This window comes from Anser cygnoides, chromosome 1 (assembly GCF_040182565.1).
Source record: "Anser cygnoides isolate HZ-2024a breed goose chromosome 1, Taihu_goose_T2T_genome, whole genome shotgun sequence".
NCBI classification, from domain to species: Eukaryota; Metazoa; Chordata; class Aves; order Anseriformes; family Anatidae; genus Anser; species Anser cygnoides.
The window spans coordinates 149,458,386-149,473,887 of record NC_089873.1 but is presented as its reverse complement, the minus strand read 5'-3'; the positions used below and the strand labels follow the sequence as shown (position 1 = coordinate 149,473,887).

General features: G+C 39.7%; 1 protein-coding gene across 2 annotated transcripts in view; it reads left to right on the top strand.

The window, feature by feature from the left end:
* The window catches only part of COL4A1 (collagen type IV alpha 1 chain), a 133,422-nt gene that overhangs the window by 37,593 nt on the left and 80,327 nt on the right, over nt 1–15,502 (top strand). For both annotated transcript variants that reach the window (XM_066985497.1, XM_066985504.1), the window contains exon 2: nt 11,357–11,407. In XM_066985497.1, the coding sequence (XP_066841598.1) occupies nt 11,357–11,407 (51 nt within the window). The remainder of the gene's footprint in view (nt 1–11,356; nt 11,408–15,502) is intronic.

Below are 15,502 nucleotides of genomic sequence, written 5' to 3'. Positions count from 1 at the left end.
TGTACATGAAGCTAAGTCTTTTCAGGAGTCACACAGAATCAGACTCAGGAGTGGGGAGAGGTAAAGGATAAGAAACTGGTTATAGTGAGTAGAGGACTTAGAAGGAGCAAATAGATGCCATTCATGCAGTGTATGGGACATGGAGGCAGGAGGCCTCCTGGGCAAGGAGTGTGGTTCCCTGGCACCACCTGCACCAGCACATAACCTTCTCTGGTCAAAAGTGGAGTTGCATAAGTGAAAACGCAGTACTCACAGCCCACACAAAGGAAAGCCATGCTCAGGCAGTGGGATTTGTTTAAAATACAGGTCTTTATCTGTACTGGAGTGTAGGTCACCTGGGTTTATCCTTGGGGCCCAGGCCTAGAGGCCTGAGAGTTTTTCTTCCTGGGCTCTTCTCCCATTCTTCAGTGCATATCCCCACCAAGAGGATTTTGCCTCTCTGTTTATTTAGTCTAGGCAACCGGTAGCCAAGGGAGAAGCCCTCCACTCCCCAGTGCTGTACTGTTTTCAAGTTGTTACTTTCAAATCTATTTGTTTATGTTGATGTCCATGTTTATCAGTTAACGGAAGGGAAAGCACCACTCACCAACTCACTGTAAACATTTGCAAAATTGCTCCACTGGCTTCCTGCACATCCTTCCTCCCCCGACATGTCTCCTTGGCCTTGAGGTTTACAGAAAGGCCTGGAGATGGGTTGGGGCGCTGAGGGCGGCATCTCCCCTGCATACCTGCCCTTTCTCCACCATCCCTGATGTGATCGGGCATTGTAGGTGCCAGGAGAGCACTGGTTATAAAAGTGAAAGCCCAGCAATAGCTCTGGACAGACACGTGGCCCAAAGGGAGGTCGCCTTTCCCTCAAGGTAGTGGCTGAGGGAGGAGCACTGCTCACTTTGCATGTCATGGACCACCAGGCACGTTGTGCTGTCCCTGTGCAGGGCCTTCACTGCCCACGTGGATGTGCGAAGACGCACGGGCTCTGAGGGTTTGTTCGTGTCCTGCAAACTACCATGATCAATGAAAACACAAGTGAGGATGCCGGGTGGTTATGAAGGATGCCTTTTCTCCATTGGAGGTGTCCTGCCCCACAGGAGGTTGGCCTGTGGCCGCATGGCTGCAGAGGTGGCAGTTCTGTCCTCCCTGCCAGACTTGTTTGTTTCAGTTAGCAAAATGGGGTATGGGAGCTTCTCATCTGTATCTCCTGGCTCAACTTTGCCTCTTCACAAAGTAGAAGAGTAGGATGGGAATTATAGGCACCGGTTGCCATAACTAAATTAAGAGAGGATCATGCCTTTTGGAATGCGTTCCTGGAAATGCTTTTCACTGAATAGAAGGTAGTCCCAGATTGTACGCTAATTCTCAGCTGCCGATGAAGAACAGTGACTGTTATACCAAAGGATTCACCTACTCTTATGTGCTACTGAAACCTGGAATATTTTTCACTTCTTTGAAAATATAACTAAAAGTGGAGTTCTTAATTAGGAAAAGGGTACAAAAACAACTGGATAGATAGTAGTCCCTTGGTAAATACAGTATTCTCTACTTGCTGGAGGCTAAACAATATCTGGTAGTCTGTGGATTTAGATCTGCTTGTAGATTCACTGATGGAGGGGTTTATATTATAATGATAATGAGATTAGTTAGTATTTGAAAACCAGTTTGAGCTGTGCAGAACAGAGTGGCATAATGTGATATTTTGAAAACTTTACTAAATAAGCAAATACCTTGATTCTTGCCAGAGCTTCCTGTAAAGGATTTTAGTTTGAGGAAACGTTTGCTTTAAATGTCATTTTTGTCCAAATATGGAACAACAGGAATAGCTTTATATTTCCTGTGAACTAACTGGAAGCCCCCAGGACTTGCATCGCTTTGTGAAAATGATGTTCACATCATCAGCAGGAAAGTCGTGTTCACAGAGCAGCTTTCAGGGGACTCCCATGACCCTACCTCCAGGACAGACTGTTGGGGAATTTGGAAAAGAATGTCAGAAATGAGGTCCCTGTGATGAAACATTTCAGATCCAGCAATCTGGGATTCATTTGACTAAGAAGATGTGACTGTTCTTTTATTACAGCTTTTTACTGAAGTACTTCCACCAATGATAATTTAAAAAATAAATATTTTCTGAAATAATTGTATTAAGCATTAAAAAAAAAAGAGACAATATTCTTTTGAGTGGCCAAAATACACTGGAGATCTCTGATAAGGATCTGTGGTCTGTCTGCAGTTTTTGTGTGAACATCCTGTAGGATTCTGGTAACACTAAAAACAACAACAAAAAAACAAATACAGCCTCTGGCCAAACAGAAGAAAAACCTGCCAAAACCTACAAACAGCCCCTCATGTCCCAAAAGCCATAAAGAATTTATTTCCAACTATATTATATAGAGATTTATTTGTAGAGAACCAGTTTTCTGAAACTTGTACAAAGATTTTAAATAAAACCAAAGTTTAATTGTTGTAAATAGTTCAAATTTCATTGTCCACGATGATACTTCAGACAGTATATTGTCATTTCTTTCAGTTATATGCCAGTTAGGGTGAGACTTGCTTAAAGTTTCCATCAGATTAAAAGTGGTACTTGCCTGATACATTGACATACTAGTAACTGCAGTGCCACAGTTTTCCACTGTGTAGGATTGTTACAGGACATTTCTCATCTAGTCTAAAGCTATCCCTAGAAGATGTGTTAGGAGAACAACTCTGCATTAACAGAGAATGAGTGGGACCACTTCTCCTTCTTTCTGTCCTACCCATGTACATCAACATACATCCAAGGGAGATCTTCAGCAGAATGAGTATTTTAATTCTTCTTATGCATGCAAGGTTTAATGAGTCTATGGAAACTGGGTTGCACTTATTTCTGTTGCTTAAGCCTAGGCATCTAGCACCAAGTGAGACATTTATCAGACATGGCAGATATTACCTGGGACTTAGGGGAGAGCTGTTGCCACCTGGCCTGGCAGCTGGAGGCAGGTGGGATATCACAGGACATCTTGAATGGCACTGTTCTGCTGTCCTCTGTGAATACCGAATCTACAGAAAATAGAAATGACACAACCAAAGATTTTAAATAGCTGCTACATGACAGAAGCTTTCAGTTACTGCTGACTAGAGCTGAACTTAATTTGGAGACCTAGAGGTTGAAAGCTGTAAAACCAATAAGCCATCCCTTGGTTCAAGGAATTCCCAGAACAGTCATAATAGTAGTCTGCCCATGATTTGCTGGGAAACAAAAATGGACATGAAGATAAGTTGCCAAGTTTTGTTTTGTCTTGTTTTTAATGGGAAAAAAAAAAAAAAGGACTTTGGAGAGAAGGAAAGAGAAGGAAAGACTGGACATTATAAATATTATAACATTATAAAATCATAAAATATCCCCTTTTCTCTATCATTTATCTATCCAGTGATAATCTGAAATGGGTGGCTATACAAGTGAAATGAGAGCTGTACTCTCATGGGAGTACATGAAGGCATGGCAAGTGTTCCTCTTCCTGAACCAATTTGTGGGTTGAAGTTCATCTGTCAATCCAGGACAGTTGACTTCCTATTAACTCCTGAAAGAGGCAGTTTTCCCACTGTTTAGACATTTGATCAAGGCCAGTCTTCTAGCACAGACATCACCAAAAAGCAGTTACCCCTGTCCCAGCAGAACATATAGGAATAACTGAGTGAGTGACTGCACCAAGTCACTCTTCTCTCTCTTAACACTTCTGATGAAGCTTGAACTGCTAAATCCCGTGTGTGAACCTTCCTCTGCTTGCCCACAGTACTTTTCTAATGCTTGTGCCAAGGTTTCCATTGATGAAATGTACTTAGAATAAGTAAGCAAACAGATACCATGCTAATTATCAGTTAAAGCTAATTGTCATCAAAGTAATATATTTTATAATTAACTTCAAGCTAGCCTTACTAGTTGATTCATTCTGAAGTGACATTTTCTGTTCAGATGCTACAGTTAAACTGACTGTTTTTCTGATGACAAAAGAGGATACACCCCAATCTACATTGCAACAATTGCTCCATTTCAAATGCTAACGAAAGAAAAGTATAACCTTTAAAAATGAAAAGCTGGTAGATTTTGATCAGGAATGGGTGAGTTTGCCAGCAAGTCGGTGATTTGATGAAAAATAAGACTTTAGAATTGGTGAAATAAAAAATGTAAACCATATTCAAGGAATAAAATAGTAAAAGAAATTATTAAGAATAACAAATTGTTCAAAAAAATCAGAGACTTTTTGAGAAATGCTTTAATAGTGCACTTTGACTTGTTTGATTTTTCATAATTTGCTAAGAGCAAAGAAAATACACCTGGACTCACAAAGGAGTTGCCTTTTCATGATGGCTATTTCCTTGAATTTTAAAGATGCCCTTGTTCAATGTAGTCAGGGGGTTTTGAATCCATTCTGGCTCATGGATCAGTACCTGCTTGACAGCCTGCACTTGGGTTATCTACTCTCACACTGTTGTAGTGTGATTCCATACCCAACTGTTGTGGAGGCAGAATGAAAGCAGGTGAAAATGCCTTTCTACTCCAATGCTTTGCACTATCATTAAGGAAGGACGATGCTCAGGTTCCCATCTCTGATCTAGTAAGATTTCAGTGTGCTGTGTGAAATTAAATTATTTCATTGGGAGAAAGGGGGGTCTTGCCTTTGAAATGCTCCATAGCACATCACGTTTCTTGTTCTTCTGAGAGAAATGAACTCCGTCCCTCTGAGGCTGGAGATAATGTATAGTACAACAATTTTTAAGTCTGGGTCAAACACTTCACGCAAAGCTCTGTTTTGAGAGAGACTCAAAGGAGAGTGACTTTGAGGTATGGTAGCTTGTTTGTTTGTTTGTTGTTTTTTTCTTAATTATGGCAAAAAAGAATTATGTTCTTATACTGAGCAGTTGGTTTGCTTTGTGAAAATCCTAGGAAAAAATGTAGGCAGGAAAAAATTCATTTTCTTTCACATACTTCCTATCAACCAGGATATCAATACATAAATGAACCTTACAAAAGTAATATTTTACAATGTACTTGTAGCTAATACATATGTCAATACTAATCCATACCTTATCACCGTATTCTAAACAGAACTGGAAGTTCATAAGTCAGTCATTTAGGTCTTTTTTAATAGATTAAATTGGTTGTTTCTCGCAAATAATTTTTATCCTTTTTGTATAAATACAGTATGGTCAGATATAGAAACAATGAAGCTTTTCATCCTGTTATTTATTTCAGAAAAAAAAAGGAGGGGAGGAGGGGTTTTTACTCTTCAAGTGTAGCCATCTGTTTCCATAATCTAAAATAAATCTAACATTACAGGGGCAAATAAGACAGTCTTTCTTTTCTTGCTATCCTTTTTGTTCTAGCTAGATGTAAATCAGAAGTTGTAGCAATGTGATTTTTTTTTGAAGTTGTTAATGGACTGCAAAATCAGTTAAGAAAAATATTTTAACTGAGTGTTGCAGTTAACTGATTAGTAGTGATTTCCTCTGATGATATTTTACACACAAATGAGCAGTTCAGCTAATTCAGCGCAGTTCTATCCAAAGAGTAAACATGGGAATAGTAATGCAGCTAGGGAGCTATTTTGACATTCTGAAGAGAAGAAAATATGTGAGGAATTTGAGATAAGTATCCTGCAATTGGCATCACCTCCCTGTTCCCGTATTTGGTGGGATGTGAAACTGAAGACATCTATTGAATCAGTTCTTTTGTCAGCTGCATGAGTTGTACATATGTGTGCGCAGGTAGAAGTGCCGTCTTTGCTAGGTAGAGAGAAATCTCTGCCGTGATTAGGTTAGCGCAGGGGAGGAAGGAGAGGTAGAGTGTGGAGGCAGGAGATTGAGCTGTCACTTGAAGCTGTCACTGTCACAGAAACATCCCACTGACATAACAAAAATTGGTGTTTGAACTGGGAATTGGTGCTAGGATTCAGTCCAAATTGGGATTTGAACTAAAGCAAAGCAGACTGAGAAATCTTTACTGTTCTCATCAGAAAACATGATCAGTTTAATGTCTGAACACAAAATGACATTTTATAATGAATAAATTATGAGGTGAAATAAGTATTTTTACTTACTTTACTTGAAGCATTTCAGCTATGAATTAGAAACGGTGAATAGTCACAGAATTTTAACATCTGCCTCATCGGTCACCTGTTCACAAGGTTTTCAATCACTGGCAAGACATTGCATTTTGGTGTAGGGGAAGTGACTATGTGCCCTGGAATGAGATTTTCAACACAAATAACGTTGAGTAAACAGTGAGAAATAGATCAGATATCTGCCTTATAGCTGTGGTGTACAATACAAGACTGGAACTAGACTGAGGCCTACGCAATCGGCCTGTGCCTGCAGGAAGCTCGGCAACTGAAACTCAACCGATGCTGGGCTGATATTGTGGGATGGGAAACTGCATTCTGGCTTGAAAAATGCACTTCTGTGAGAGAGATGAGTGTCCAGGAACCAGCTCTGCCTTTGTGCTCTTTGGGTGCTCTCTGCAGCCTCCAGACACAGGGCATTTCCAAATATGGCTGCCGTCTCCCTCGTAGGCTGCTACTCTGGCTGTTTGTATTGTTCCTGTACGTGTTCCAAGCAATAGTCCTCGACTGCCAGGAAAGTAGCTGGACGGGGAAAAATAGAGCAAAATGTGAAAGCCTGTAGTCTGACAGATGTGTTAGAAACTGAATTGCAGGGCAGAGTTTCTTCCATCCACTGCAGGAAATTTCAGCAGTGCCACTCTCAGGGCTGAGCACCCCTGAGGCCTGAGTAGGCAGGAGCTGGGCTGGGTGCTTTTAGGGCTTTCCTTTAGCATGATGGTAAACAAATCTCTCTCCTTTAGGCGAATATTCGGTCTGCATGAAGCACGTTCCCACACATGATGTTAAAGGAGCATAATCTTTTTTGTAGTTTTATACTGATTTGCTAGTGCGATTCACTAAGCTTATCAGTTGCAGACAGTCTGGGAGGAAGAAACAGAACGGAAATGCTTGTCAAAAAATAAAGCAATTTGTACTGCTAAAATGAGCTTCTGCTTCTGGGCTAACTGGTATTTTGTGGGAGGAGTAATAAGAATGAATGCCACCAAATGTTATCTAACAGGCTGGCCTGAGCTGCAAGGGAGCTGTGGCTGTTTGAAACCTGCTCGCTGGCCATGCAGAGTAGGTGAGGTATCACGGTGCATCTGGCAAAGATCTTTTGGTCAGTCTAATTAACTCCTACACAAGGGATAAAGACCCTTCCTTTTCAGTGCCTCCCCCCCTACACATTACACTTCCTGCACAGCGCTATTCCTTCTCTGTTTTTTTCACTTGGAGGACAACAGCGATTGCTCCAAGCTCCATGCAGTTCCTGGAGAAGACACTGTTTCAAAGAGGATGCCTAGGAGGTAGGACAAAAATATTTTTCCCATCTGTAGCCATGTGTGGTGGGAAATCACAAACCGGATTCTTCATATTAGACTGGTTTAAAATCAGAACAATTTCAAGTAAAAGTAATCATTTATGTAGTTTCAGCTCACTTACCTTGAGATGATTATCATTTTTCCTTCAGGATGAAGTTTCCCATTTAGGACTTGATTGTGTAAGGTTCATAAGTCATTCCTAAATGAGCTCCAGAAATGCAGATCTCCATGTTCACTGTTCAGAAGATACTCAGCTAAATTACAATACTTTCTGAGGAACGAGAAGATATTATAATTCTCCATCCCTGTAGCCCTCTGTATCCTTTAGCCCTCTGATCGTCTGTGTGTGTGCACTTTGCTCTCCATTTTTACCCTTGTTGTCATATGTAGCCCATACTTGCTTATTTCAGTCTCTCCTGCTTGGTCCTCCAAGGTGTGATTCATTGACATCGAAAGCAAACATCCAAAATAGGTGAGATGAATCCCGGCCCAGAAATGCCTTTTTCTTACTGTCAAATAAAGGGAGACTGCAGTGAATTAGTATAGATGTTTGTAAGCACAGTAGGTCAAATTAACACAAATCCTGATTCCTGTACCTGCTGTAACCATATTGTTCTCCCAGTTTCCCACCTCATTACTTAAATGCCCCTTTGACCTCCTTAAACTGACCTTTGATCCATAAGCTTTTTCCAGTCTGTTCCTCCCATCTTCCCAGATGACCAGGAGGAAAAAGTTCATACATCTTCCTAGCATATGCAGAATCTTATCACATCCTTTAGATTCAAAAATAGGTGTTAGTAGCTGCAGATAATGTTACCCAGTAGAGGCTGTCATTGTTGGCCAATCTTCCATCTGTTTATAAAGGTTACAGTCAGTAACAGTAGGAGATGATGCTACTGTAAAATAAACACAGAGTTTTGGAGCACAGGTGGCCTGCTCTGGCGTAGTAGGTTACAGCACTTGACTGCAAATGGGACGTTATGCAGCTGTGCCTCCTGATGCTCTGTACCTTCTTTGCCTTATGTTATTCTAAACTGAGGCTTAAGAAACAGGAAAAATGGAATATAATGGAGTCATTTTTGGGAGCACAAAAGGAGACCTGAAAGCACAAATCCATTCTTCTGGCCATGCCAGATTTAAGAACAAAACCCAACTGAAAATAAATAGCAACATACCTTTTTCTAAAATGGTGCATGTTAAATAACAGGCTGAAGGAAATATGAGGGGATTAACTTGAAAACAGATGTTTATAATGATACAATGACGTATTTTAATTACATTCCCAGATGCAATTAAAACAGACTTCTTCTGAATTTAAGGGATGTGTTGATAAAACTGATAACATTCTACATGATGTTGAAGGAGGAAGTATGAGCTGCAGGCATGCGTCCTCCAGCTGTGATCTCATCAGGTCTGAAAAACTAAGAGAGGTCGTACAGGGTCACTTCTTGAAATGGGAGGCCCAATGTTTTTCTGGGCAAAACCATGTACTGAAAGAAGTGAAGTTGATTATTCAGAGAGTGGCACTTCTCCCTCCTGGTCAGTGCTGAGTTGGCGTTGTAGCATGTGTTGGCATTGTTTTCAGATCCAGTTGTCTTTTTACAGTATAATGTAAGAGAAAAATAGGAATATTTTAGCTTTATATGAATGTGGAGAAAGCTTAACATCAAACAACAAACTCAGCGGATCTACATATATATATATAAAAAAAGATAGCATTAAAAGCAACAAATGCTTCAGGAACTGATATTTTAGTTTTATTGGACAGCCTTTGGTAATTTTATTTTAAGCATTAAAGCCCAAGTTCTCTTTGGTGCTTTGCTTTAAAAGTAAATGTACTTAAAAAGTAAGTGTTACTGTATTATCAAACTTTCCTGAGTGAGAATGTTTATTGGTCTCTTTCCAGATTTAGAACGGTTTGGGTGCATTTGCTCTGACTTCCCAGCAGCACTGAGGTCCCTGTAGCTTCTGTGTTCTGTAGGCATGAAGGCATGGACGCTCAGCATCCTTGCTGAGAGAGTATTCTGGAGAGACGCTGCCCCTGACTGCTTCCAGTTAACGGCTGACTAGGGCTAATGAAGTATCTCACATGCATTAGTGGAATATTCAGGGATATAAATTTTTGCTTATTTACCTCCTAGTTTGTTTCTGAGGGGCACGACGACTATCAGAGTGACAGACTGCCTGAGTTACTCACCAGCTGCTTCATGACTATGAGGAGGAGAAGTAGGGAGTAGTCCAGATGTACTTGAGAGTGCAGGAGTACTTCGGTAACACAGAGCAACCATAAGCTTTCGCTTGTGCATCAGTTAATCTGACTTCTCTCATCTGTTACCAACTTTCATGTTTTGCAAAAATATGAGCGTCTCTTCATGATTATGTGATAGAAATCTCAACCATTTAATTACTATTGACTCAGTACAAACAAACAGACTTCCAAATCTCTCAAGTCTCCATCTCGTGGCTTATGTGAACAAAAGCATGAAAGCTTTTAGTAGCATTTATTGTCATTGAGCTCCCATCCTCAAGCACCTAAAGCAGGATTCTCTCTCCCTCACTTGTGAGGGAAGTTACACTTTGGAGTATTTCATGTGTTGAGATCAGCTGTTGGGACTAGCAAAGCCAGCTGCACAGTGCACCTCCCTTCCCTCCTGAGATGAAGACCCCCCTCTCCCAAATTCTCCTGTCCACCTGCCCTCCAGAATTTCACTTTACAGAATCCAGATAGATTTGGGAATCTGTCAACATTTATGCTGAAGTACTGACATTTTCTGGAGGTAGAAGTTGACTGCATTTTGACTTTAGTTTATGTAGTATAGAAGCCCCATAAGGAAATGCTGTACTGAGAAAACGAAATCTTTCAGAAAAAGAATCTCTGCAGTATTGACTGGAAAGTAATTCAGACTGGCTATGTCTTTCTTTACTCATATTTTGCATACATTCTTCTGCTGCAGTGAATGTGCTTTTACTAAATGGAAGATTTCCCATCATAATGACAATTACAGTTTGACATTACAGAAAGCAAGAAAGGAGAAGATCATATGAAATGTAGAGTAGATGTAAGAAAGGACCAGAACCCTGGACATAGTCATTGCCAGTCCAGTAAACATTAACAATTGTCTCCTTATCTAACGTTTAAGATTAGGAGCAGTTTACCCTATTGAAGGCTGTGGTTTGGCTTGATTTTGTGAAGTATGTGCAGATGTGCTTGTTTAGATAGTGTACCGTGGTAATTATACCAGTATTTTAATTTCCTGTAAAAACTTTTTTTTTTTTTCATATCTGAAGACTGCAAATCACTGATAAAAAAATTGAGTAAATCAATATCAAGATCTCAGAGTAAAGACCCAAAGGGTATAGACAATATTTTGCATCTTCAAAAAAGAATCAAAGGTCTTCTGTTTTCTTCCGTAACTGTAGGAGATAAGTCATGAAATGCAGTTTCTCCATTCCTTTCTCCTCAAAGCAATGACATGTATTTATAGAGATTAAGTATGCGTGCAGCCATTTATTAACGAACTGGTACTAAAGGGTCGCTTCTGAGAAAGGATTGATTTTGTTTAAAAAAAATCTGTTGGGCTTTGAATGTATAAATGTAGAATCCTAGAGGCAAGTTCACAAGTTGTTTTGAATTGAGACTTTCATATTGCTAGATGGAGAATATGCATGTGTTCTGGAATAATGATTTATGTTGAAAATGCTGGGCCCAAAATACAGTGATTTAAAAGCAATACAGCATTTAATTAATGGGTAAAAACTACAGCTTTTTTTTTTTGTTTTTCAAAATCGTCTTGTGACTGTGACAGAGAGTGTACATCTGTATAAAGATAGCAAAGTACTGCATTGGGCTTAAGTGGACATTCCCTGTGCTGACCACCCTGCTGATATCCCTGACTCGTTGCTGTATTTTTTGACTGTCACACAGTTCAGACAATTAATCTTCTATTTCTGTTTTATTTTCAGGGTTGTTCCGGTTGTGGAAAATGTGACTGCAGTGGAGTAAAAGGGCAAAAGGTGAGTATGTCAGCTGTCTCTGCTTCATTATCTCTCTTACTTAAACTACACAGTGTATAATCTACTGGTCAGCCGTGGGTTTCCCTGGGCATTTGTATCGCCATAGAACATTGTCAGGACCAGGCCCTTTAAGCAGGGTTTCCAAAATGCTGCCACCTCAGTGTCTGCAGTGGCAGGGGGCTGGAGGGCTGGGGTGGGAAATAGCCTAATGCCATCACTGTGGGGTGAAGCCCCCAGCCTGGTGCTTAGCCGTGCCCTCTCTCTGTCCCAGCTGAGCGTGATGCTGACCCGTCAGCCTCACCTTTCTCATGCCTCACCTTTCCCATGCCTCACCTCCAGACTTTTCAGTGGGTAGTTCAGATCCTGGTTTGACATCCTTGACCACCTTTGGGAGTGAGGTGAACATCTCCATTCAGAAATGGTCCCCTCAGTGCTTTCCAGGAAGGCTGTGGTGCATCATAAGCAACATACCCTGACCAGGGGTCAGATAACCCCAGAGGCAATGACCTACAGTAGGAAGAAGGAGGTTGCTAATAAACTCAGATACAGCAAAATGTTTCAGATCAAGGAAAAAAAAAATCTTTTTTTTTTTTTTTTTTTTACGGAACCTTGCAAATCTGTTCATTCAGCTGTGCAAGCTATTTCCGTGTATGAAACAAAAAAGAGATATTAAAGGCTTCTTTTGAAGCAAATAGCAGTGAAGAAAAAATAGTGTACTTAAACATTCCATGAATTCCCTCTGCAAATTACCTACTTCTGTAAATATTGTAGACACTCAATCACTCTCCTTATCTCTTTCAATTTTGCTGTAGAGATTTTAATCTGCACTATCTTTGGTTGCGCATGCACATGTACTGTATATCTACCATTACAAATGAGTGTAAACCAATGGTTTTATCATCCTGTGATTGCAGTGGGTACATTTTTCAAGGTAAGTTGTTTAGGTCACCCAAAGGAGTATTTAGAAAAGTGTTTTTTTCTTTAATTGTTTGCTTTTTTAATATATAAATATACATCCAGTTTTCTACATTGTCTCATATGCAATAGCTACGTATTTACAGATGAGGATTTTAAGAATGTTTGTTGGTGGCTTTTCTTTGGTTTTCTCCAGAACAGAGGAACGTAAGTGGCTTAATTAGAGACTAAAGCAGAGATAATTTTATTTGTAGCAGAACATAGATTAATTTCTGAGAAACATGAAAAGTGTCAAGTTCCAAAACATCTTTAAGATGAAGTCTCCTTTTTTTAATGACCAATTATTATCTGTTTAATAAAAGTCAGCCATCTATTAAAAACTAATAAGGCAAAAATTAGTTAAGGGTCTGGAACTCTGAATTTGTTCCTTGATATCTTGATCTTATTTTTCAGTTACAAGTACAAATGAATTGTTGTAGAACAAGATAGATATTATATTACAACTCTCTTGCTGAAAGTCATTAGTTTGCAGTTCATAGAGTATGCCAGCGTCTTGTAACTAGATCATTTTAAAAAATGATAGTTTGGGGAAAGAAAATGTTGTAAAACTTACACTTCATTTATTTCTGTCTGTGTTCTGTGGGAACAAAAATGTTGGTTTTGCACAGAGTTACATTGTTTAAAGGTAGATTGTTAAAGGACGTTGTTTATCACTCCAATTTTACCAATAAAAAAGCCAGATGGTTCGTACCAATTAGTACAAGACCTGAGAAAAGTTAATGAGATAACACGAAAGCACCACCCTATGGTTCCTAACCCTTATACCCTGATGAGTTAAATCCCTTATGAGCACAAATGGTTCAGTGTTATAGATTTAAAGGATGCCTTTTGGCATCCCACTGGATCCTGAAAGTCGGGATATTTTTGCATTTGAATGGGAAGACCCAGAAACAGGCTGTAAACAGCAATATAGATGGACTGTTTTGCCTTAGGGATTCAGTGAATCCCCTAGTTTGGGCAAGAATTGGAAAAGATTTTCGAAACATTTCAGATTCCAGAAGGGGTGATGTTGTTACAGTATGTAGATGATTTATTGATATCTGGTGTAGAAAAATCAGAAGTAAAAGAAGCACAAACAAACTCCTGAATTTTTTAGGAGAACACAGGCTAAGGGTATCTAAAGATAAATTACAATATGTAGAAAAAGAGGTTAGGTATTTGGGACATTTAGTCTCTGAGGGCAGACAGAATAAACCCTGGAAGGATTCATGGAATTGTGCAACTTCCTCTCCCCAGAACAAAGAAGGAATTGAGAAAATTTTTAGGTTTAATAGGATAGTGCAGACTGTGGATAGAGGCGTATGTGCAGAAAACAAAGAAATTATATCTCAAATTATTGGACGAAGAACCCAATATACTGAACTGGACTAAAGAGGAAAAAGAAGTAGTGGAAAAATTAAAAAAAAAGGTCTTATTACGGCGCCAGTCTTAGCTCTTCCTGCCCTAAAGAAATCATTTTATCTTTTTATAACTGGAAGTGAGGGTGCTGCTTTGGGGGTCTTAACCCAAGAATGGGGAGATAAGAGGAAACCTGTAGCGTATTTGCCTAAATGATTAGACCCCGTGTCCCGGGGATGGTCAGAATGCATTCAGGCAGTAGCAGCAACTGCCTTATTAGCAGAAGAAAGGAGGAAATTGACCTTTGGAGGACAATTGATTGTTGTTACCCCTCACCAAGTGAAGACTGTTCTCACTCAGAAAGCAGGAAGGTGGCTGACAGACTTCAGAATACTAAAATATGAAGCTATTCTAATTGAAAAGGATGATTTAACTATAACTACAGAACCTGTTTTGAATCCTGCCTCCTTCTTGTCAAAGGGAATTGAAGATTGAATGAATATGGAAAATAACTGCTTAGATCTAATAAATTACCAGACAAAGATAAGATTAGATTTACAAGAGGTGCCCTTAGAGGAAGGGGAAATATTGCTTATAGAAGGATCTTCTAGGGTGGTACAAGGGAGGCGATGTAATGGTTATGCCATCATTGAAGGAACAGATGGGAATGTTGAAGAAATGGGAAAACTGCCCAGTAATTGGTCAACTCGATCTTGTGAATTATATGCATTAAATGAGGCATTAAAGTTATTAAAAGGGAAACAGAACTATATGTACTGACTCACGATATGCATATGGGGTGGTACATACATCTGGAAAAAATTGGGAAGAAAGGGGCTTAGTAAACAGCAAGGGAAAGGAATTGGTCCATGAAGAATTAATTAGACAGATTTTGGAAAATCTGTTACTACCAGAAGAGATTGCTGTGGTGCACGTGAAAGGACATCAAAAAGGAAACTCCCTAGTTGAATGGGGAAACAGAATTGCAGATGAAAAGGCTAAAGAATCAGCTTTGCAATTACAAGTAGAAGCGAAGCTGCTTCTTGTACCTGAAATAAAACCTCCACCTGAAAAGCAAATATTCAGTGAAAAAGAGATAGAAGCCTTCAGGGAGTTAGGAGCGAAAGAGTCTGAAGGACAGTGGATTCTCCCTGATGGGAGAGAAATGGTAAATAAACAAATAATGAGGGGAATTTTAGCTGTTCTACATCAAGGAAGCTACTGGGGAGTCCAGGCAATGTGTGACACTGTATTAAGAAAATATATATGTGTAGGCATGTATACAGTAGCTAAGCAGATGTGTAATAGTTGCATAACATGCCAATGAGTGAATAAGAAGGCTCTGCGGAAACAACCTTTGGGTGGACGGGAGCCAGGACTTCGACCTTTTCAGAGTATCCAAGTAGATTTTAACTGAATTACCCAAAGTAGGCAGATTTAAGTACTTGCTAGTATTAAGTGACCATTTGTCAGGATGGGTAGAAGCTTTTCCCTCAGTATGAGCAACAGCTAGTGTGGTGATAAACGTAATCCTGGAACAAATAATCCCTAGATATGGGGTTGTTGAAAATATAGACTCAGATCAAGGAAGTCATTTTACTTCATATATTTTACAAGGATTAATGAGAAACTTAGGAATGAAATGGGAGTTTCATACTCCATGGCATCCTTCCTCCTCGGGGAAAGTGGAACGAATGAAACAGACATTAAAGAAACACCTGTCAAAACTGGTTTTAGAGACTAAGCTTCCCTGGACAAAACGTTTACCTTTAGCACTTCTCA